This window comes from Carya illinoinensis, chromosome 10 (genome assembly GCF_018687715.1).
Source record: "Carya illinoinensis cultivar Pawnee chromosome 10, C.illinoinensisPawnee_v1, whole genome shotgun sequence".
Classification (NCBI taxonomy): domain Eukaryota; kingdom Viridiplantae; phylum Streptophyta; class Magnoliopsida; order Fagales; family Juglandaceae; genus Carya; species Carya illinoinensis.
The window spans coordinates 11,783,793-11,807,584 of record NC_056761.1 but is presented as its reverse complement, the minus strand read 5'-3'; the positions used below and the strand labels follow the sequence as shown (position 1 = coordinate 11,807,584).

The window sequence follows — 23,792 nt, the reverse complement described above, 5'->3', positions numbered from 1 at the left end:
TTACCTTCTTCTTGGGCTGCTTTGCTTAAAACATAAAAAACATAACCTCAATTGCAGAAGCAACTTTGCTTAAAAATATAATGTTCATAGTCAAAACGTAGTTGAAGAAACACATATTCTAAAAAACTCATGCTCATGACCACCTATGGAAAAACAAGGGATAAAAGAAACAAGCATTCTTCTGTATGCTTGTGGTCAAACCATCTCCTCCATCACATTATTTCAAGAGAAAATCTTAAAGCAAATGCTTTCACTTAAAGCGAATCTGTTACAGTTATTGGATGCAGGATATGACAACATGATAATCACAAACAAGGGAAATGTCACGTTTCTTATACATCGACTCGAGCATAAAGCTTATGAAATTCAGAACTGCTCTCAATCCCTAAACCTTTAGCAGTGACAATTGCTCTTCAATGGAACTATCCACATGACATGAAGAACGACAAGAGAAAGGGATGAGAATGAGACCCAGGCATCGCTGTTCCATGGGAGAAGGAGAGGACCGTTGGGTGCTACGATACTCCACAGCATCTTGGAGAATGATGTTTCCTTGCTTGTCTATGCAGTGGAAGGTGCCCAAGAAAAAACGTCCGTCTTTAATTCCCACAAGCATTTGGCGAAACAGCAGATTCCCTACACGAGTTATGTGGTCCGAACGGTTTGAGTTAGACACGTCTAAACTCTCTGTCGGAGGTGAGGATTTCTCCACTTCTTGATCCATGCACTTGAATCAATCACTAAATCTGAAAAATGTAAGAAAAAAAGATTGTAAACTCTTTTGCCTTCTGATAAGCCAAGTTCATTAACTAAATAGAAACAGTGTCTAGCTTGTGTCACCAAATCAACAATGGTAATGTACCGACCATAGAAACTAGAGATATAGGAAACCAAGTAGTTGTATGATTTACTGGGACACTACCTCTTGTATAATTTTTATGGAAGAAAGAAAGATTCCCCAATTCTAAGATGCAGGCAACACATTTTCATATTTTGCACCTCAAATAATATTATTCCAAGCATCATAAAACCTATAATTAACCGTCAATTAAACAGGGATATGGATGAACTTGATCAAACCAAGCATGCAACATTCTGGGTGTTAGAAACTGAATAAAATGTTGGCCTATGGATATAATGCAGAAAAGGTGCACAGAGGGAAAACCTACCGGAAGTAATAGGAATTGTATCACAGAAAAGAAAAATCAAGTTTTCAACTTGAAAATCTATATAATTTTCTTTGAAAGAAGGGGACTGGCAGCATGAATGAAGAGTAGCTATTTAGCATAAACTAAATCAAATTAGAATGACTATCTTAGGTTGCAGACTTATGATGGAAAGTTGTTTGTATGCATCAGAGGGGCGAGATCTAGCATGTTATTCCTTTGTGTCTTATGTGGTGCATTTGGCAAGAAACAAAACGCTCTATTTTAGGTGGCGGGGATCTTTAATATATCAAGTTAACATCTCTGTTTATTAGACCACTTTATGAGCGGCTGATGATATCAAGTTGCAAACTCTTTTCCTTAACCTTGGATTATTTGTATTTTTTAAACTTTAGATTTCAGTCCCATTTTTATTCTCTCTCTCTCTCTCTCTCTCTCTCTCTCTCTCACACACACACACACACACACACACACATCAAATTTCTCTCATGTGCTATCCATATACTTGGGTAACAACTGTGTTACACTTTTTGAAGAGTTTTATATCCTCCAATCCCCGAAAAAAACAGGATAGAGAGTGGGAGAGAGAGAGAAAGCTAAGTCCTTTCTCAGAGAGATATTTTGTTTTCATAGCTATGCTAAAAAGGAACAAGAAAATTTTCTAGAAAAGCGGCTATTTTATAAAATAAAACAACTTCCAATGGATACCAATTTGACATATATTTTTATTTCCCCATAGAAAAGAACATGCATGATTTGATTAGGATTAAGTAGATATAAACAATAGAGGAAACACGCATAACAGACTATCTTTTTATTGTCTTAGGAGTGTAGAAGTAGTGTAGAAACAAAGTATTGACTAATCCTGAGGATGCACAAGCCATCAGAAAGAAGTTTCCTACAAGTGCACCTCAAGTAATTCAAGGGAAATTCCGCCAGTTAAATGGCCCCTAGAAATTGTTTGCACCTAAGGGTTTGAAACTTAAACCTGGAAGAAGCATACCACCCAGCCCAAGGCCCTTACCACTTGAGCCAACCTCTAGGGATAGGTATTTTAGTATTACAGCAATCACTTTTTTACTTCATATAATCTGTACTATGGGAAAGAAACCAATGATGCCCATACCACAGCCCAGAGGAGAATGGTCATACTCTGGTAACTTGGGGTAGAGTTCTTGACATAAAAAGTGCATACTGGACCATGCTTAAATTTTATAAAGTGTAAACTAGACCTACAATGTAATCAAGAAGCATTAAGCTGAATAATTTTTTGGCAAATTTGAAACAGATCATAGCTTATCAGATCAGATGCTTATTCATCAAGTATAATACAGTGATTTTCAAAATAAAAGATGGGATCTTTGGCCAGCACATGCAAGGTACACAAACTCACATTAGTAAAGGAAGAAATACCAGCATAAAAAATCCAAAAAGGCTAAGAAAGTAGCCTATGAACAAAAACATTTTAGCACTACTGATTAAACAGTACAGAAAGTTTCATATAGGGGTGAACGATCAAACATCCTCAAAGACTTTTATTTTTCTTTCCATCCACAAACAAGGCAATGTGGTGGGAAGATTAAGAATGAGAGAGCTATAATTGTTCTAAACATACAGGGCTGTTCATCTTGGCCTTTTTGCCTTGCTGTTGCAAGAACCGTGCAAATGCGTGAGAGCATTATTTGCAAAAGCTAATCCTCTGCTCTCTTGCCACTCACTCCCAGCTGCCTCAACTCAAGAATTCTCATTTTTACAGCAGGCTTATAAGCCACAATCTCCTTCACCATAACTGGTGAATGATAGATACAGCGATACAAGAGTGTTGTCCATATATTAAAAAAAAAGTTCTGAAGAGAGATGTCTCCCACATTTGTAAAATCTATTTTTGATCAGTAATGCAAATTTTATGGAAGGTGCAAAGGCGCACAACCGAAGTACACATGAAGTATACAAAAGGACCCCCAACTGACGAGAAGGAGAAAAAGAACAAAAATCCTTAAAATAATATAGGCTAGATTCTAGAAACTTGAGGGCTGTTGTGAGCTTTCGTACAAGCATAGAGATTGTTGAACAATATGGCTTTTAGCATCGTCGCCATCCTCTCTAAGTCTTCAAAAGTTTGGACATTGAATTTTTTTTTTCTGATAAGTAAACAAATTATATTAATCAAAGAATAGGCAAAGCCTGATACAATGTATAGTTTGCCCTAGCTAAGTAGGAGCAATAGAGATAAGAAAATCTTGAAATTCTAAGCCATGAAAGTCAACAGCAATGGCCCAAGTACAAAGAGTTCTAGTAAAGAAAGCTTTCAATTCCTCCATCGATCTCTTGTTGTCCTCGAACGTCCATTAATTGTGTTCCTGCCACAAACACCACATGATGCATATAGGGATTATCTTCACACAGCGTTAATTTGTTGAATACCTCCCAAGTTTGTCCAACTGGCCAAAACCGCCATAACTGTCTCAGGCATAACCCAAGCCAAGTCTACTCTACCAAGAACCTCATTCCATAAACTTCTAGTTGTCTCACATTCTAGTAGGAGATGGTCCATAGATTCACCCCTTCCTACACATACAACACCAATCTGCAATGATCACACTACTTTTCCTCAAGTTATCAATTGTGAGGATCTTACCCAAGGAAGCAATCCACACAAAAAATGCTGCTTTGGGTGGCGCCATGTGTCTCCAAAGATTTCTCCATGGAAACTGAGCATGAGACTCTTGAGTGATGGACTTATAAAAAGAGCGAACCGAGAAATAACCTTTGCCTGCAGGTATCCACCACAACCTATCATGTGAGTTGCTTGGCTTTATGGAATACAAAAGGCTGTAAAAGGCTACAAAACTGCTCACTTCCCAATCTTGTGCAGCCCTACTGAAATTGATGTTCTAATGAATTTGCTCCCCCGATCTTACCATGACTTCCGCCATTGAAGCATCTCTATCTCTTGCAACCCAGAATAGTGAAGGAAATGAATCCTTTAGAGAACTGTTACCACACCAAGTATCATGCCAAATTTTAATTTTGGCTCCCTCTCCTATCCGAAATCTAGTGTGCCAAGTAAATACTTCCCACCCTCTTCTTGTATGTTTCCACAACCCCACTCCATACGGCCCTCTCACTTCTTTTATGCACCAACACCCCCATAAACCCCCATATTTGCTCTCAATCCCCATCTTCCAAATGGCTTCTGATTCCTCATGGTACCTCCACAACCACTTTCCAAGTAGCGCCCAATTAAAATATCTCATATTTCTAATGTCCAAACCACCATTCGAGAGAGGGCTACATACCTTCTCCCACTTGACGAGGTGAAATTTGAATTGACGTGGGCCACATACCTTCTCCCACTGGACATTGCATTCTTGTCAGATGCACCACATCAAGCATAGAGGGTCATCTTCTAAACTTCTGAATTTACATGGCCCCCACAAGGATTCTACCAACATGTCAATAAGTCCACCACCCCCCTTGGTCATAATCCACTCAAAACCAAATGTGTTAAAAATTGCAACCAATTATCTCCTCGTTGGCTCAAACATAGTAAAAGATAGATCAATATTTTCCCTCTTTTCCTCACACATACAATACCAGCATATATTTTTTTTCCTCAAAATATCCATTATTAAAATCATTCCCAAGGCAGCAATCCAAACAAAGAATGCTACCCTCATCGGCATCTTGTTTCTCCAAATACACTTCTAGGGAAAAGGAGGCCCAACTGAAGGGAGAGCCAGTTTGAAAAAGGAACTACCCTCAAAATTCTGTCTCTCGGATGGAGTCCAATATATTTCAATAAAACTGCCGCTTCTCCACCTCAGAGATTACAACTCTTTGAAGAATGAAGAGAACATATCCAACTCCCCCAATCATGGACTGATCTTATGAAATTCCATTGGAGCACAATATCTGAGGTCTGCAAGTGTACTGCATCTCAAACCTCATTGTGATGAGAACACCTCTGCGTATATTGTCTTGAAAGGTTGGTCCCCATACCACACATCCCACTATAATATGATTATAAATCCATCACCCACCATAAGGTCAATAAAGCGAGAGCACTAGCGTCCCCCTACCCTCTCCTAATTTTTTTCCACTCCCCAACCCCAAAAGGTTTCTGACCTCATTTGTACACCACACTCCCCGCATCCCACCAAGTCTGAAGCCAGATTAAAAGGAAATTCACAAAGCCCCCAAAAGAACTTCCTATACTACCCCAACCCAGCTCTACTCCATCTGCAACGTCCTCTACAATCTCTCCCTCCTCGGTATCACAAGCTAAGATAAAACTAACTGAAATGTGTAACTCTTTATGTATCGGGCAAAGCAAATCCCCATCCTGCAATACAAAGATTACATACCCAGAAACAAAGCACAAAACGACCTTTTATTTTAATTTTTTTTTGGGGGGGGGGGGGGGGGGGGGGGGGGGGGAAATCCCCGTTGAAAACTACGCTAAATCTCTACACAGCACAGCAGGATGCTGTTAAAAATAAGTGATTAATACACCTCAGAAGACATTACAAGCAGCGGCGGTTCTCAAAAGGAGCCTCGGATCAACTACAAGGCATGATCACAATTTCCAATTACAGTATAAGAAACAAACTATACCAAACGAGTTAATGTCCTGACCCCGAAAAGAGAAAAAAACAAAAGAATTTGTGGGTTTTATCTTGTTAATGGTACGAATAAGTAAGAATATTGAGTTGGTTGGAGCTTTATACCTGTAGAATTAACTTACACAGATATGCCCTTGGGTATGCTTTCCTAAACGTGTGTCTCAATCATCCAACAGAGAGGGAGAAATGAAGAAGAAGAAGAAGAAAAAGAAAAGAGAAAAGCTTCAATTCGGAACGGGTGCAGAGTTTAGAATTACACCATCCAATAAACAATAGACACGTAGGAGACTTAAAAAATATAATAGATGTGAGCTTGAGAGTATTTTTTTGAGACTTCAATTCAGAGCTTTCAGTCGTCTCTCTCCCTCTGTTGCACTCGCTTGCTCTCGTCTCTCACTCCCTCTATTTCTCTCCCTCTTACGCACCCCAAATTAATTTCAGCCGTCAGCGGGCTTTTTCTATTTTTCTGTACGAAGCCGAGGACCAAAGAAGGAAGAATGGCGAGAAAGCTGGGCCGTTTCTCATCCATATCCACTCTCTCTGCTCCCAAACTGAGCTTCTCCCACAATAAATCCTACCCGTTGGCTTGGTCCGTGTCCGATTCGACGAATCGACTCATTTGCTCAGCTACTCAGTAGCTACAACCACTCAATGAAAACACCAATAAGCAACGAGCAGATGAGACCACCAAAAATGATATCCAGAACGAAACCGAAGACGATCATCAAGAAGGGGAAGAAGACGATGACGATCTTTGTGCTCTGATTTCTAACTAAATGGCCAGTGATTGGGAGCGAAATGGCTTGTGCTCTGATTTCCAACTAAATTTTCAAATATATGAGATGAGTTTGTGCATTTTTTATGGCGAAATAAAATTAAACTTCCTTGTACTTCGCTTTCTGCTTTTGCTTAGTTATTTGGTTGTATTTTTGTTTTGAATGTAAACAAATATTCTGAATAAATAGATAAAAGTAAACCGCATGAACAAGATATTGGCTTGGTATCTATAGTGACAGAATGCGAGGGATACTGCAAGAGAGTGGAAGTCTGAGAATGGGTCCAGTTATTCGAAGGAGACAGAGACGGGGGAAATGGGAGTAAAAAGGTGAGAGAGAAAAGTGTGTAAAAAGTAGAGAGAGAAAAGCATCCTTGAGGTATGAAAAGTGGAGAAAAGCTTAAAATTCACTATATTCATGTTTATTTCACTCTTAAAGAAATTCTTACGTCGCATCTTTTATTGGTTGGTGTAAAATTTGTATAAAAACCATGACCGGCTGCCAGGCTCTCCCAAAAGAAAATGAAAAGAATTTTACTATATATAAGTATAATTGCATATTAATTTGTATATTAATACTAATTTATTCATATTTAAAATTTAAATTAATACTATTTTTAATAAAATTTACTTTTTAATCAATCACATCACATTAATGTACAGATTAGTGCTCAGGATACCCAATCGCGGATCAATACTGACGTGAAAAAATGAAACAGCGTGTTTAAGTTGATTTCATTTCATCTAGAGCGGGAAGAGAGTGGTTTTGGTTTTTCCTTCTTCTTTTTTTCTAACTGGATTGCTCGAAGACTCCCCCCATCTGAAACTCCTCCCCCGTTGAAATCTCCTCCCACACTCACTCTTACTGAAGACTGAGACGCACGAAGACTCCTCCCCCTATCAGATATACAGGATTTGCATGCTCTATAAAATAATCTTCGAGAAGGGACCAAAAAGTTTGAGGGAAGGGATGCAATAGTCAAACAGGGAAAAGCTACGATCCAAACTCGAAAATTCTATAATTTGCACAGCAACTCATAAAGGAAACAGGAAGGTGTCAACAGCCCACCCATTTGAAGATGAAGGCACAGAGAAAGAGGAACACTGTGCGATTGAGTTGGGCTGGTTGGAGTACAACGACGACTAAATAAAGGGTGGCTCGGCTATAGCATATTAGTGTGGTAGAAGATAGAAAGATAGAGAGCAAGATTTTAGAGTGAGAGACGGAGAAAGTTAACGAGAGTGCAGAACAAGAGAAGAGAAAAAAACTGTCAAAGTGCTAACCTCGAGAGGATGATGCGCGACGGCGAAAGGTGCTTCGAGGTTGGCTACGCTCAACGTGAGGGAGAAGTTGCAGAAAAAAAAAGTGGGTGGTGGATGCTCTATTTCAGGAAGCTAAAACATAGGCTTAGGTTGCTATACAGTGAGTAGGTAGTGATGGAACAAACCATTTTGCTTGAGGGTAGAAGAGCTGTGAGATGAAAGCTGAGCAATGGTTAAGGTTGATTCCTTCAAGCTCTACTATATATAATATAGATACTACCTTCTGCTATTAGCAGTTTCGTATGGTTGTCCTTTCCATTTTGTTCTTTCCATTCATGCAATCCTGCTTTTTCGAGCGGGTCTAGGTCTAGTTGAGACTGAAGTCAATGCCCCTATTGTAGGAAAATGGCGAGAATCATATTATAGAAGTAGTGTTCTTGATTGCCACTACTGCGGGTAAGATTATATTTTTCTGCCTAGTCTTCCTAGTTGATTCTTTATTCAGACCCATGGAATGGTTGGCTTGGCTTCAGAAAGTTAGAGTAGGTTCATGTTTGGTGATGAAGGTTTTACGACTAACTACTATAGCGTCATCGCTTGGTTGTGGAGTTGAGAGTGAGGGATGCTATGGTGAGACCACTGAGACGTGTGCTAAACATTTTCGAAAGATAAAAAATAGATGAAGGAATAACTTCTAATAAAATATTAAAATAACAATTAGTACGCGGGTTGGGTGTGCAACCCGCTTGTACATAGCAGAACTGAAAAGAAAAACATTCGAGTTTGGTCGTTTCTCGGATTATTGTCCCCCGTAAGGCACCCAATAAGCTCCACAATAGTACCGAGACGTTTTATAAGCAACTAATTTTAGATAATAATGCCCTTCTGATATAGATGTTTTCATCTCCCAGTTTGGCTAACAGATAAAATCATCTTATTGAGCAATTCTACGCACAATTATAAAGTTTATACTCAGGGTTGTTCACCCAGGTATAGGTATATCCGGCCCGACCCAAGTTTTAAATAATAATGCCCGTCTGATATAGATGTTTTTGTCTCCCAGTTTGGTTAATAGATAAAATCATCTTATTTAGTAATTCTACGCACAATTATAAAGTGTATACTTAGGGCTGTTCACCCAAGTATTGGACTGGGTATCCGGGTATATCTAGTCCAGAATCCTGATTTAAAACTCGGGTCAGGTTTCGGCTCAGATATACCCAGGTTACGACCCGGGATGATACTCAGGTGAATTAGGAATTCGGAAATCCTGGTACCGGGTTGTACCCCACCTATTTTTTTCTCAAATTGGGTAAAACTCGACTTTCATAGACATATTTTTTATTTTTAAATAATAAAAGTCTATATTTATATGAAAATGTTGAGAAGCATGATTCTTCTATATTTTAAAATATTAAAAAAAGTGTTGAAAATCATAATTTTCATAAAAGCCATATATTATATAAAAAAAAATTCTAACTAAAAAGCATAATACTAACTAAAACTAACTAAAATTTTTTAGAATAATAAAAATATATAAAAATGAAAAAATAAAATGCATGCAATCCACTACATATTACATTATTTTATTATTTACACATTACATTACAATACAAAATTACAAGATATGAATTACAAAATAAATCCGGCAAGTAGCAACTTTGAGTGATATGATTGAGAGAGATCCTGCACAATTTGTATGCAGAGCAGTAGTCTTTAAAGGCTTTAATTGCATAGTATTAATTAGCTAATTTACTATTAATAAGATTACCTCTCCTTGAAGCTGATGAGGTTGTTGTAATATGGGCATGATCTTCAATCCATCATGCCCATATTACAAATAGGTAATGAAGTGATAATAGATTATATTGGTAAAAAAAACAAGACTAAACATGTTAAAAAAGGATTAGATTCAGAAATTGGTTCAATCTAACTTAGAGGAAGATAATTCTCTGCCTAAAACCAACTCAAGAATTGTGAATCCATAATTTATTGTTTACTCATAAAAATAACAAGCAGGTCATGTCAAGGCAAGAAAAAGTAATTTCACCAACACGTTACTGCAAAAGCAAGCACTTGAAAAAATATATATATATATTAGACCTTTAACATGATCTTTCTAGGAAATGGGCTAAGTTCATCTCATGAGCCATCTGCAAAATAGCATCCCTAGAGAAGTAATGCCACAGACAACAAGCTTTTCAATCTACATGGCTTATCATCAATCTTCGTTACAATCATAGTTGTTTATGCTTGCAAGACTTTCATATAAATGCTAAAGTAAAGACTCAAGTTTTTTTTTTTTTGATAAGTAATAAGTTAGTAAAGAACCTAATTTTTGTTTATTATAATGTCTTTCGTAGGCCACACTTGCAGGTTGATATATGGAGTAGCTTCATCACAATGCTTTGTAAAAGCTAATTCAAGAAGAAACTATTTTGATTTTTTGAAATGTAATCATAACCTAAACCTTATATTTATTTGAAAAATGGAAGAACCATAAAAATAAGAAGTTAATAGATAATCTCATAATATGGACACGTGTTACTTCTATCCCACCATATAAGTAAATTTAGTTGCATGATCTTTTGTGGCAAAACGAGAATACTACATCATTTATACCCTAGAATATTTAATAACTTTTTTCAAAGCAGCAGCCTACACACAATAGTGATCATATATCCTTTGTAATCTTTAACCATGTATAGGCAATTAAAAGAACTAGAACTCCATATCAGGAGAAGTCATACTTCTAAAACATACTCCTAAAAAAGAATGCACAAATCTTTTACCTCCATTGAAGATTAACATATTCTCTCTCATGATAGGATCTAAACTTTTCAGCATGAATGTGAATGGAGACTCACATCAGCCTTGATTAAAGATGAAGCTAGATAACCATCTAAAACAAATTAAAAATTGAGTTAAATAGATAATAAACCAAGTTAGATAGATATTAAAAAATATATTTCACATTTCAAACTTACCTTCAAGGTCTATCGACTGTATGTATTCTTCCAGATCCTGAATATTGATTGGTTTGGTTTGTAACCAATTTTTAGTGTAAATGAGAGTTTCAAAAGTTTCTGGAGACGAGGAACTCCTAAAAGGATCCAATATGCATCCTCCAATACTGAATGCGGACTCCGAGTCAACAATAAAAATGAGGATGGCTAACACATCACATGCTATCTTAGAAGGGACAAGATAATTAGTAGCATTAATTCTCCACTAATCTAAGATATCAAAGCTGAATGAGTCGTCTATACACATCTCAAAAAAATACCTATCTAGCTCCGATCTAAACTCTGTAACACCCCATTTCTTAAGGAAGTTGGTAAACATGATCTTAAATTTAGTCGAAATCGATGTTCGCTCATTACCAATATTTTATATTATTAGTGCTTGGCCTTACTTGAGCCACATTAGAACTCCTCCCACTAGCCACACGAAATGTGTTATATTGCTCAATCAAGCAGCCTAAAAGAAGTTTAACCATGTCCTTTATTTTATCTGCCAACTCATATCCTCTACATTTTTGCAACCAGAAATTCATTGCTATCATTTTATATCATGGATCAAGCACAAATGCAATATATATTATCAAGTTAAATCTATTTGTACTATCACAATACTTTTTATACTTGTTTATCATATTTATGACCATAGTACTAGTGATAATATCATCACTTAAGTACATCTCATTTAATGCATCTTCAATTGTGTAAAGTTAATTAAAACATACATTAGCTGTCAAATACAAAGAACAAAAAATGTTCAATATAACATCATAAAAAACTTTCAGCAATTCCACAAAAATATGTGCATTCTTCCAATCATTATTAGTGGGGTTCACAAATGGTTCATCCACAAACACATTCTTCAAAGGCTTATTTATGTTTTCCAGTGGTACACAACATCAAATATGCAGAGTTCCATCTAGTAGAAACATCTAAGTAAAATTATCATCCTATTAATTTAATCATTACTACTTTTTTAAATTTCAACATAAAATATAATAAACAATTTAACTTTTTTAAATTTTAAAATAATAATAATATTAAAAAATAATATTTTAATAATATTTTATTCAACTTTTTAATTTTTATTTTAAAGTTAAGTTCAGTTCAACGTCTAAAAAAATAAAAAACATAGTTTAGCAATATGAAAATGTTTTTTTAAGAGAAAGAAAGATGTACCGTTGGGTTACGGGTACGTTTCCAAAGAGAAAGAGGTTCTCCTTCTACGAGAAGAAGAAGAGGTAGTACACAACCTTTTCTTTATCAATCTACAATTGCAAGGGTGTGCTTTTGCGCTTCTTTAATCCCAAGTAACATTACTTTTCCTTCATCTTCTTCCTCGAAAACTCTCTCTTGTTATTGCCTTTTCACCAATATTTTCTTTCTTCTTTCCCCTCTTCCTATAAGCAAATATTCCACCCTTCGTACACCCTAATACCTTTATCTTTTTTGGAGTCGGTCACAAGTTTGCACCTTTGCAAGCTCTGGGTACAGAAATTCTTTATTTGATATTAATTTTCTTTCTTTATCCGTAGATAACTAAGTTACTTTGTCCAAGGGTTTTGAAGCGTAAGGGTTACCTATATTTTCTTTTTATTTATTTTCCCGGCATTATTTTCGAGGAAAAATTATCTTTAGATTTTTTTTTTTAAATACTAATATGTACTTAATTTACACCATTTATTTTATTCTTTGACGTGATAATTGGAACGTGAATTATTAAAAAATTTAGAAATTTATTTATAGAGAGAGATGCAATCTTATCTTTGAGGGCATTATTTTAATGTCCCACAATTTCATGCCTTCAATTGATGTTCTCTTCCTCCCTCCCCTCCCCAATTTTTTGTGTTACTTGTATGTGATTTTTGTCGATATTCAATTTGGTATTTATAGAAGGCATATGCTTATCAAATACTTTTTATAGCAGGTATATAGGGATTTCTGTGTTTGTGGGTTTCACGCAATTTTGTGCCATTTATAACTCATGATAGAGTTCTTTTATACTGTAATTTTTGTGGTTTTTCAACTTGTTCGTGTTTGCATGGGAGAAACATGAAATAATAAAAAAGTAATTAATTTCTTAACATAGAAGTCATATGAATCTGTTACTCATAAAAATTTATGTAGCATGAGTCTTCTTTTTCTTTTTTTTGAAATTTTATTTTTTTTATTTTAGAATTTAGTGAAAATTGTACAGCTTATGAATTCGGGTTGAGAAGCTAAGAGAAGGTTATAAGACGCATACTGGACCTAGTGGTTGTTGTGGATGTATTAAACTTGAACTCTTTTTGCACTTTTAGGAGCCAATTAACATATAGATGGGTGAGACTGGGAAGAGATCTCGATCCCAGAGGGACCATGGTGGGGACAATAAGAATCAGAAGCGACAGGTGAATAACAAAGATGACAGAGGTACTGACAAGCTGGTTGTTTATAGAATACTATGTCCAGATGGGGTTATTGGAAGTGTCATTGGTAAGAGTGGGAAAGTAATAAATTCAATCAAGCAAGAGACACGGGCAAAAGTCAAGGTTGTTGATCCATATCCTGATGCTAAAGACCGTGTTATCACAATCTACAGTTATGTTAAGGAGAAGGAAGAGGTCATGATTGATGATGAGTTTAGTGACAGGGAACCTTTATGTGCTGCACATGATGCTCTTCTCAAAGTTCATGCTGCCATTGCAAATGTCGTGGCTACTGTGAGAGATTTTGACAATAAGCAAAAGGATGAGGAGGGATGTCAAATTCTTGTTCCATCTAGCCAGTCTGCAAATATCATTGGTAAGGCTGGAGCCACAATAAAGAAATTGAAAGGCAAGACAAGGACAAACATTAAGGTCATGGCCAAGGATGCCACTGATCCAACTAACTCATGTGCAATGGACTTTGACAATTTTGTTTTGGTTAGTCTTTGATATAGCTTAGTCAATTGTGCACTTGGGCTATGCTTATTTTTTGCATTAATAAAAATGTGATTTACCTATAAAAAAAGTTTCTTTTTAATGAATGTGGAACAATGGAGTACTTCTTTTGTTATGCAACATCATCTAGTTCTACTAATTGGATCTTATGCATATTTTTTTTTTTTTGTAATTAAAATAAATTTTATTAGAACAAGTAAATAGGCATGACCCAATTACACAAGAAGTAACAAATTATGCATAAAATAACATATATGTTTATTCCTCTTATCATGACTTTTCTCCATGGGTTCATTTTCACCTTTACGAAAGTTCTTGTCTGATAAGTTATTTGCTTCTAATTATTCTCTTTTCATATGAATGGATTAGTGGTGAGTCAGAGGCCGTGAAGAAAGCTCTATTTGCAGTTTCTGCAATTATGTACAAGTTCATTCCTAGATAAGAGATTCCTCTTGAGACTTCAGTACCAGAAGCTTCTCCAAGCATTATCATCCCATCTGATGTCCCTATTTATCCACCAGGTGGACTATATCCAAGTGTGGATCCTATTGTCACTCCTAGATCTGATCCTTAAATTGTAGGTGCTACAAATGTGCAGGATCTCCAGAGTTATGCAGATACAGGGAATACATGGCCTCTTTATTCATCTTCCCTTCCTGTGGTGTATGGGTTCACCAATGCCTCACAATCGGAGGAGTTAATTATAAGAGTATTGTGTCCTTTTGACAAGATTGGGCCTGTGATTGGCAAAGGAAGGGGTACCATTAAAAGCATAAGACAGGCTAGTGGTGCTCGCATTGAGGTCAACGATACCAAGTATGATTGTGATGAGTGTGTCATCACGATTACTGCAACAGAGGTACAGTTCTGCTATATGGCCTTTCTGTTTTGTTTTATTATTTTTTGAAAGTCTATAGTTCTTGTGAATTTTATGTTTTTTTTTTATTGTCAAATTACATCCAATTCAATTGGCAGTCTAATGTTATTCATCTGCTAATACTTGTTAACTTCTTACTTTTTCCATTGTTTGGCAATCACCTGATGATCTGAAATCCATGGCGGTTGACGCTGTTTTATTGCTGCAAGGGAAGATCAATGATGAAGATGATAACACTGTTACTGTTAGACTACTTCTTCCATCTAGGGTCATTGGATGCATCATTGGAAAAAGTGGCTCAATTATAAATGAGATCCGTAAGAGAACTAAAACTGATGTCCGTAACTCGAAAACTGACAAGTCTAATTGTGCTGATGTAAATGATGAACCTGTTGAGGTTTGTTTTATAGATCTTTTATGGGCTATGTCTTACTATTTCTTTTGGATATGCGATATATGATCTAGAAATTGTTCCTCAAGGTGCTTGGAGAAGTTGGCATTGTTAGAGATGCACTTATCTAGATTATTTTAAGGCTTCGCGATCATGTCCTGAAAGATGGGGATGGTGGTCATAACCTTGCTTTCGGTGCAGATTCTCTATTCTTTGCTGGCTCTGGTCTTTCGGTTTCATCTGTCTTGCCTTTTGTTGCCCCAATTGCCCCTTTTGGACATGATTGGAGGGTTGAGAGTGGAAATGGCTTGGGCATGCTTTCTTCAAGCAGCCTCTATGGATAAGGTTCTTTGTCGGTGTGTTGATCATGTTTGTTTTATTTTTCTCATTTCACCCTTGACTGTAGCTTTCATCAATTTTTTTATAAGTCATCATCAGCATCAACATGACTTATGTTCATCATAGTTATTGCTCATATGGATGAAGCTTGCAATTTTCTTGGTGCTAATCTAGGAGTTTAAGATGAATCACTTTCTTAAAGTGATTCGTATAAGATATTTCGAGAATGACGTATCATTTTGACTTATGACTCACTTTAATCACTTTTTTGCTCTCCTCAACAATTAGCAATACATCTCCTGTGATATGGCACCTGTCTGTGCAAGGGAGTAGATGGGCTCTTTCTTCTTTGTAAAAAAAGTAGCCAAGTCTTTTTTTCTTGTCCAAATATTAAATGTGTATTTGTCTATATTTTTGTCTGATTGTAATGAGCCACTGGTGATTTATTTGTTCCTAAATCCTTACCTCCTCTTGTCCTTTTGTTACAAAGGTTGGAAAGCTCTACCTTGTTCTGTATTTTATAGGAGTTTTTGTTGCCAAACTCTTGTTATATTCATCACTATAGCCATTTTAGATATTTTAGGTGGCTGTAAAATTGCTATGGTAGTACAAGACCAATAGCATAATAAAATGTGTTCCTAGTGACAACTCTATCCAAATAAATGCCTTTGGCTTATACTCTTTTTTGCCATTATTATTTTAAACTGTTTTTTCTTTTTTTTAGCATAATGTTTTTTTTTTTTTTAATTTTTTTCAATTTAGTTGTTTGGAAATTGATTTTTGGTCTAAAAATAAAAAGTTTCTATGTTCTGTTAAATAGTCTCAATTTATTTTATATGAAAATTTGTCAAGTGGTTGGACACCTCCCTTCCCCAAGGGAGGTCAATGGTTCGAAACACACCCATTCGACTTTTTAGTTGAATTAATTTCACCTATATATATATATAAACTCTGTAGCTTTGATTGATGTTTATTTCTGATTCAATTAAGTCATCAAATTTCTTCTTACTATTTTTGTTAGCATTTATTTTTACTTTTCTTTCTTTTTGGTAGGTGGGCGATAATGGCTATGGATCCATGCCCACATATTCATCCAAGCTGTATGGAGGGTCGGTATATTATTTTTATGAGATCTGGTCTTGAAGATTTTTCCTTCAGCTTTAATACATTCTATGTGGCTTTGCTTTTGAACTCTGTGACCCTATGCAGGTTGCCTCCCACTTCAACACTTGAGATTTTGGTCCCTGCTAATGTAGTGGGCAAGGTAATGGTATAAAAGAGGGGCCAATATTGGGTTTGACCCAAGCCAATCCAATCTGATTGAAGAAGTTCCTCCATAGAGCACTTGTATTCTCATAATGACGAAGATGATAAACGGACTCTCCACTCTTACATATGTAGCATCAATCAATCACAACGGTGTGTCTTTTCCTTAGATTATCTGTAGTGAGAATCTTCCCTAGAGACATTGTACTAGCAAAGAATGCTTTTCAAGGGGTCGTTGTCCGCCAAATACTCTTTCAATGAAATGGGTCGTTAACATGAGGGATAAGAATATAATAGAAACAACAAACATTGAACATCCCTCTTTTGATAGGGCCTAAAAAATCTTGTCCTCATTTCCTCTTCTCAATCTAGTGGAACAAACATACTAAAAAATTCCTGTACACTTGAGCTTTTGCCTATTTTTATGATCAATAAAATGTTGTATACCAATCCAAAATAAAATGAAAATTGCTAAAAGCATCTGTCTCCTAGTCTTGAGCCACTATGATGAATCTTATATTCCACTGGGGAGAATCATATAAAATCTTCAAATTATCCGCTAGAATAGCATCCTTGGCACAAGCAACATTGTACACATCTAGTAGAACTTCATTGAGGGCCAAATCATCACACTACAATTCATGTCGGATTATGAACGTATTGTATCCATGTCTCATGGCAAATCTTAAATGGTTAGAAAACTTTCGTCGACGTTTTGTTATAGTCTTCCATAATCCCATCCCATGAGACCCTTGGATCTTATTAGAACACAACCCACCCCACAAGCTTGCATATTTAGAATCTACTAGTCGGGCAATGGTTCTTTTTTCCAAACTAAATCATGGAAGACATTTCAAAGTAAATAAATATTTTAGCTAGGGTTGCACACCGATCTGCCCAAATCAAATTTTGGATCCGACCCGACCCGTCAGGCAGGAAATCGCGCGCCAATTCGACCCGACCCGACCCGCAACTTGCGGATCGAGTCGAACCCGTTCTCGTTACTCTGCTTTCGATTCTCCCCTCCCCCTTCATCTCCCCTCCCTCCTCTTCCACTTCCTCTTCTCCTACTCTGCCATTTGCTTTCGATTCTCCCCTCCCCCTTCCTCTTCCACTTCCTCTTCTCCTGCTCCGCCATTTCCAAGATCAACCCTGTGGTCTGAAATCTATTGATTGCCTCCGCTACGAACCAGGGCTTTGAAGCGTGCAATGCGATTCGTTCAAAGAACTCGGTTTCGGTGTCCTCGACTCTGGTTTTTCCCGTCTATACTCCTCCTATCGTCATCAGGTACTGGATTTCGAGTTCGACCTCAACCCTGCCAAGCGTCTGGGACCTCAAGCCAAGAAACCTCTCGATGATACGACGCCGCTCAACCCTGATACAGTTCGACGACTCCTTCAACAACAACAACTCTGTGGCCGCCGCAACTGCCATGATGCTCCAGTAGGAGCTCTTGATCATGTCCAGGGGTCGAGAGATGTTAGCCTTGTTAGGGATTGAAGACGGGACAGAAATGGAGGCAATTCTTTTTCTTCGTGATCTCGGGCCACGGTTTGATTGGTTTCGACATGCATTAACCCGGTAAAGGGTTTGAGCCGCTGAACTCGACTAAAGTCGGGTGGGCCTAAGTCGGGCCTTTCGGATTGATCGGGCTAGGCCCTTTTATGCACAACCCTAATTTTAGCCACAAAGGGACTGTGCAAAAGTAAACTTACAAACTGGCATAGTTTAATGTGGTATAAAGTTACTTTTATTTTAAAATTTAACATATCACATGAAGGCACATCAGTTTGTTAATTTACTTTTGTGAAATTTTTTTGTGGTTGTAGCACTTCTTTTCAAAGTATTATATAATCTTGGGCTTCCCTTGGATACCTTTTTACATACACTGCAATGCATTTTTTTTTTATAGATAAAAGTAACTTTATTAATGAGAATGAAATAGGCGTTACCCAAGTAATCAGAGCAAAAGAAAACAACTAATGACATTCTAGGAACCAGAAAAAGAAACAAGAAGATCATGAGCACTACTTCCATCAAGTACAATAACAGATAACCAAAGCAATAAAGTGGACACAAAAAGATTTCAAAGTTCCTCCAAAGTGCACTTTCTATCTTCAAAACATATGTCATTCCTTTCAAGCCAAATACGTCACATAAGATACAAAGAAATCATTCTCCAAACTGCAGTTACTTGGGTACAATCTTGAAGATCCACCACCTCCAAGGCATCTTTCATGCAATTCCCGATCTACTAAAAATCTCATCACAAAGTGCCCTAGTCACCTCTTAAGGCAATAATAAATGATCCACAGATTCACGATTCTTCTTACACACGTAGCATCAATCCATAACGATAAGACCACACTTTCTCAAGTTGTCCATAGTCGATCTTTTTTTTTTTTTTGATAAATAAACAAATTATATGGATCAAAGAATGGCAAAGCCAATAACACAATTTTGATGCCCTAACTAGGTAGGCACATTAGAGGTAAGAAAATCATGAAGGGCCATACCATTAAAATCCACAGCAATAGCCCAACTACAAAGAGTTCTAAAAAATAAAACTTTAAGCTCCTCCATGAACTTTCCTGGTCTTGGAAAGTCTGCTTATTGTGCTCTTGCCGCAAGTACCACATAATGCATAGAAGGATCATCTTCCAAATAGTTTTAATTAGTTGCATGCCTCTTACGTTTGACCAACTAGCCAAAATTGCCTCCACTGTTTTTGGCATGACCCAGGTCATATCCAATCGAGCAATTTCCTCATTCTAGAGAATCCTTGTTGTATCACAATGCAAGAGGAGATGATCTACTAACTCTCCCCTACCTCTGCACACGCAATACCAGTTTGCAATAATAATCCTCATTTTTCTCAAGTTATCAGTGATAAGTATCTTATCCAAGGAGGCAGTCCATACAAAGAAAGAAACCTTGAGAGGTGCCTTGTATCTCCAGATCTTTCTCCAAGGAAACTGATTATTGGGCTCTTGAGTAAGGGCCTTATAGAAAGAACGAACGGAAAAGTACCTTTGCCTATTGGAGTTCACCACAGAACATCCTCTTGCTGTATGTTTGATGTTATGGAATATATAAGGCTGTAGAAATCTGCAAAGCTGCTTATTTCCCAGTCCTGTGCCGCCCTACTAAAATTAATATTCTAGAGAATCTGTCCCCCTAACATCTCCATAACTTCCACCACTGAGACATCCTTGGTGCTTGTCATATGGAAAAAAGAAGGATACAAATCTGTTAAAACCCTGTTGCCAAACCAAACATCTCTCCAGAATTTGATCCTCGATCCTGCACCCAACTGAAGCTTAACATAACGGTTAAACAACCCCCACCCTTTTCTTATGTGTTTCCATAACCCAACTCCATAAGCCTCTCTTACTTCTCTAGTATACCAATCCGCCCATAAACCATCATATTTCTTCTCAATCATCGATTTCCATAGAGTGTTTAGTTCCCTAGCACATCTCCACAACCATTTGCCTAATAATGCTCAATTGAATACCCTTAGATTTCTAACCCCCAAACCTCCCCCATAGATAGGACGACAAACTTGTTCCCACTTAATTAGGTGAAACTTGAACTCCTCCCCTAAAACCCCCACAAGAAATCACGCTAAAGCTTCTCAATACAAGCCGCCACAATTGCTTGTATTGTGAAGAGAGAGAAAAAATAAGTTGGTAGGTTATAAAGTGTACTCTTTCTACGAGAGGTAATTCAAATGAAGAAAGCGACTATAGAGGTTTTGACTATTATGGGATGTCAAGACCTTAAGAAAAGATCAAACAATGAGCTTTTTGCTTCCATTAGGCCTTCAACGCATCCTATCTACCTCAAAATTGTCAATACTCGCAGCATGTAAGGAACTGAAAAACTTGGAAAAAAGCACCAATCTTCCAATCATGGGCAGCTCTAGTAAAATGAACATTCCACTGATAAGAACCATTGTTGTTGACCAAAAGGTCCAACATCTAGGCCTCCTTATTAGAAGCAAGGCAAAAAAGGAAGGGAACCCCATCTTTAAATCAAGATCACTATACCAAATGTTGTGCCAAAATCTAACAAAACAGATATGACTAGCAACACTCTCCCAACCCTTGCTAATGTTCTTCTATAAACCCACTCCATATGCACCCCTCACCTCCTTAGAGCACCAACCCCCCTATTTCTTCCATATTTGAAGTCAATAACCTCCCTTTAAAGAGAATCCCATTCTAGTTGGTGACTCCACAAATTACAAACCCCCAAACCTCCTGGTTAAAAATTGGAGAGCAAACATTGTTCCAACTAACCAGATGGAACTTGGCCTCCTCTCCAACCCTTCCTCATGTCACTTTTTTGGCAATTCAACACATGCCCTGGATATGACTAGCCCATAGGTTGTATTTTGGCAATTTTTTTCCTCAATATATTATTTCTCACTTCTTTTCTACTATCGATACAAGTGACAATACCACAATTTGTGATTGCACTCTTTATTCCTGTAGAGAAAATTCTTTAATTATCCTTGGACCTGACTAAAGAGAGATGTTTAATTTAAGTAGCTACAGGATTTCATCCAAACCAATTCGTTATACGTGATTGTGTCACTGCTCCAGTTGACGAAGAAATTTTTAGTATCTCAAGTATGCCAAGATTTAGTATTAGGTATAACTTAGGGTATGTTAGGTTAATGAGATGAGATGAGAAAGTCTCAAAACTTCTCACAATTTTCTTCTCAAACATCACTTAAACACAACACTTTTAAATTTTAAATTTTAAATTTTCATCTATTCGTTACCTAATTATTACAAAATTTACAAACTTTAAAACAAAACACAAAAATCAATACAACTTTTTTCAAATGAGTAGTGCTACATGTTCTTACAATTTTACGTATGAGACCCAGTTTATCAGTTTTCTTTTTAAATTCAATTTTTGAATTTCAAATTTTATAATTTTCAGCATATCACTAGCTGACACGTCAGCACATATTGTATTGTAAGTAAAATTGCAAGTACAAATAGCATTTTTCTTTTCAAATTTCAAAACGAAAATAATATCAAATTGTTGCTCTCTCATTTTCCAAAAATAATATTAAACATTTTCTCTCTCATTTCCTAACTTTTTCTCACTTATTTTCCAAAATCCAATAAAACATCTTAACTCAAACCATTTAACTACTATTTACAGAATTCTGAGATACTACAAGTGGCCAAACGAGTCCTTAGTCCTTGAATTGGGCCACAACAGTATCTTTACATTGACAAGACAACTTGGCATTACCTCAATAGGGTTTCTCTTGAATTCTTTATAATGGCAATCAACTTACATTTTGTTGAGATATTGATTTCTTGTGGTATATCTGGCTCTTTTATTGATCTTATCGTGCTATGCAAATTTATGTAATTAATCCTGTATAGTAGCATTCATTGTTGTTGATGTTGCCTTCCAACCATAGTTCCTCTTCAAATTTGTGTGGCTGTTCTGTTGAAACTATTGTGTCCAACATTTAATTCTCTGTGCCAAAGAGTGAATTGCAACAATGTGAATGCCATGCTAGGACTTTCTGCTTTATGATGTAGATCTATTTAGATGACCTTGTTTCCAAAATGGGACTCTCTTGGCAGCGATAGAGACGTTCTTTTCTTTGAGAAAATTTGAGAACTTCCATCTAGCAATTAGGCGATGAAAAGCTTATAGATAGAAACACTTTCTTAAATAATGTAGGACACAGTTGACAAATCCATCCTTTTTACTTCCATCTGTATGATGAATAGTTACTCTCGGGTCTCTTGCTAATCCTGATTATCAGAAAATATATCCTCTATATATTTACTCCCTTATCCCGTTATTTCTTGTGCAAATCTCTACATTCTCATCTCTATGCATTCCAAAGATATAATCAGTGTTGATGTTCAGAGGACGAACCAAGCTGGTATTGTGTTTTGTTAATAGTTGAGGATGTAGTTCTATTATTGGTATTCAGCAGCGGTGGCAGCACAATGTCCCATTTGTTTTATGGTAAGTGTATCTAAACAATATATTCCTACCCATTTCATGAATGCTGGTCAAAACATGGCAATGTGCGTCACAATTGTAGGTGCGAAATACTGGTAGTGGGGTTGGAATATACATGTACTTTGCTTGTAAATATAGTTGTCAAACATAGAGTCCAAGAAACAAAGTTCAACATGCATCGAATATGCTTTCTGCTTTGACATTTGAGCTTCTTTCTTTCCATGTTTGTCTCTATTTAAGTTCATAAGGTACTAAACATTTACTGTTCGAGGGGAGAGGAGAAGATGAAAGAGTATGTCGTGGTTTATAATTGATAAGAATGAGTAATTGAGGTAAACATGAAAGGGAATTATTTTCGTTTAGGAGGACTCATTGATGTGAGGATATGAGATGCTGCGACCTCCTTGGAATGTCTCTAGTACTTTTATTACAGAAAGGCTCGGATATCAGAGGAAATTAGAGATATTAGAGTCCTCCACTTGACAACTATCAATATTTTTTTAATAATTCTTAGGAAAAAAAAATAGAAAGATAAAAATCATGTAGTTTGTTGACTAATTTTCTATAATTCATTTTGTGATCAAGCATTTTTCATAGTTTTATATTGATTCAATCAGATATAACATTCTATAACATGCTAGTTGGTACATACAACACGATAAATTATGCAATTCCAACATAAGCAGCACTTTTTTTTTTTTTTTAATTCCTAGTAATCCGTCTTATGTAAGCAACATCTAAGCTTGTTACCAGAAGAGTGTTCCTCGTTTTGTACTTTTTAAATATTTTTAGGGTGTTACTATGTATGGTGAAAAGTAGCATATCTTTATGAGTAATACTACAAATAAGTTTAAATGTACAAATTTTGCGCAAGTTCTTTGTAAAAAAATTAAGTCCCGTCATAAGAAAGTGAATTTTTCAAATTTTGTTTGGACTTATATATTTTAGACTTGTATATATCATTATTCTTTCATGTTTTTATTAAAATTAAGGGGAAGTTCAAACATATATGAAATTAATTAGGTGTTGTCAGATGAAGTAGCATGGAACTTCAAGAAAGATAATGGACAAAGAGAGATGATATTTACAGTTGTAAACGTATAATTGCTGTGTAATTATTTAAAAAAATGAAT

General features: G+C 36.4%; 1 protein-coding gene and 1 pseudogene across 2 annotated transcripts; one reads left to right on the top strand and one right to left on the bottom strand.

Moving 5' to 3' along the window:
- Positions 1–161: 161 nt before the first annotated feature.
- Positions 162–6,675, bottom strand: LOC122278057. 2 transcript variants are annotated; one of them, XM_043088130.1, is made up of 2 exons: positions 5,914–6,675; positions 162–746 (listed from the first exon to the last, which is right to left on the bottom strand). In XM_043088130.1, the coding sequence occupies exon 2, from the start codon at positions 722–724 to the stop codon at positions 386–388; it is 339 nt and encodes a 112-aa protein (XP_042944064.1). In that variant the 5' UTR covers positions 725–746; positions 5,914–6,675; the 3' UTR covers positions 162–385. The 2 variants fall into 2 exon arrangements, with proteins under 2 accessions (XP_042944064.1, XP_042944063.1); XM_043088129.1 differs by having other exon boundaries at positions 5,897–6,659.
- A 5,378-nt stretch (positions 6,676–12,053) lies between these two features.
- Positions 12,054–22,861, top strand: LOC122278422 (annotated as a pseudogene).
- Positions 22,862–23,792: the final 931 nt, after the last annotated feature.

Bases quoted from the DNA above. Each gene is read 5' to 3' on its own strand.
- LOC122278057 (XM_043088130.1), bottom strand. From the start codon at position 724: ATGGATCAAGAAGTGGAGAAATCCTCACCTCCGACAGAGAGTTTAGAC.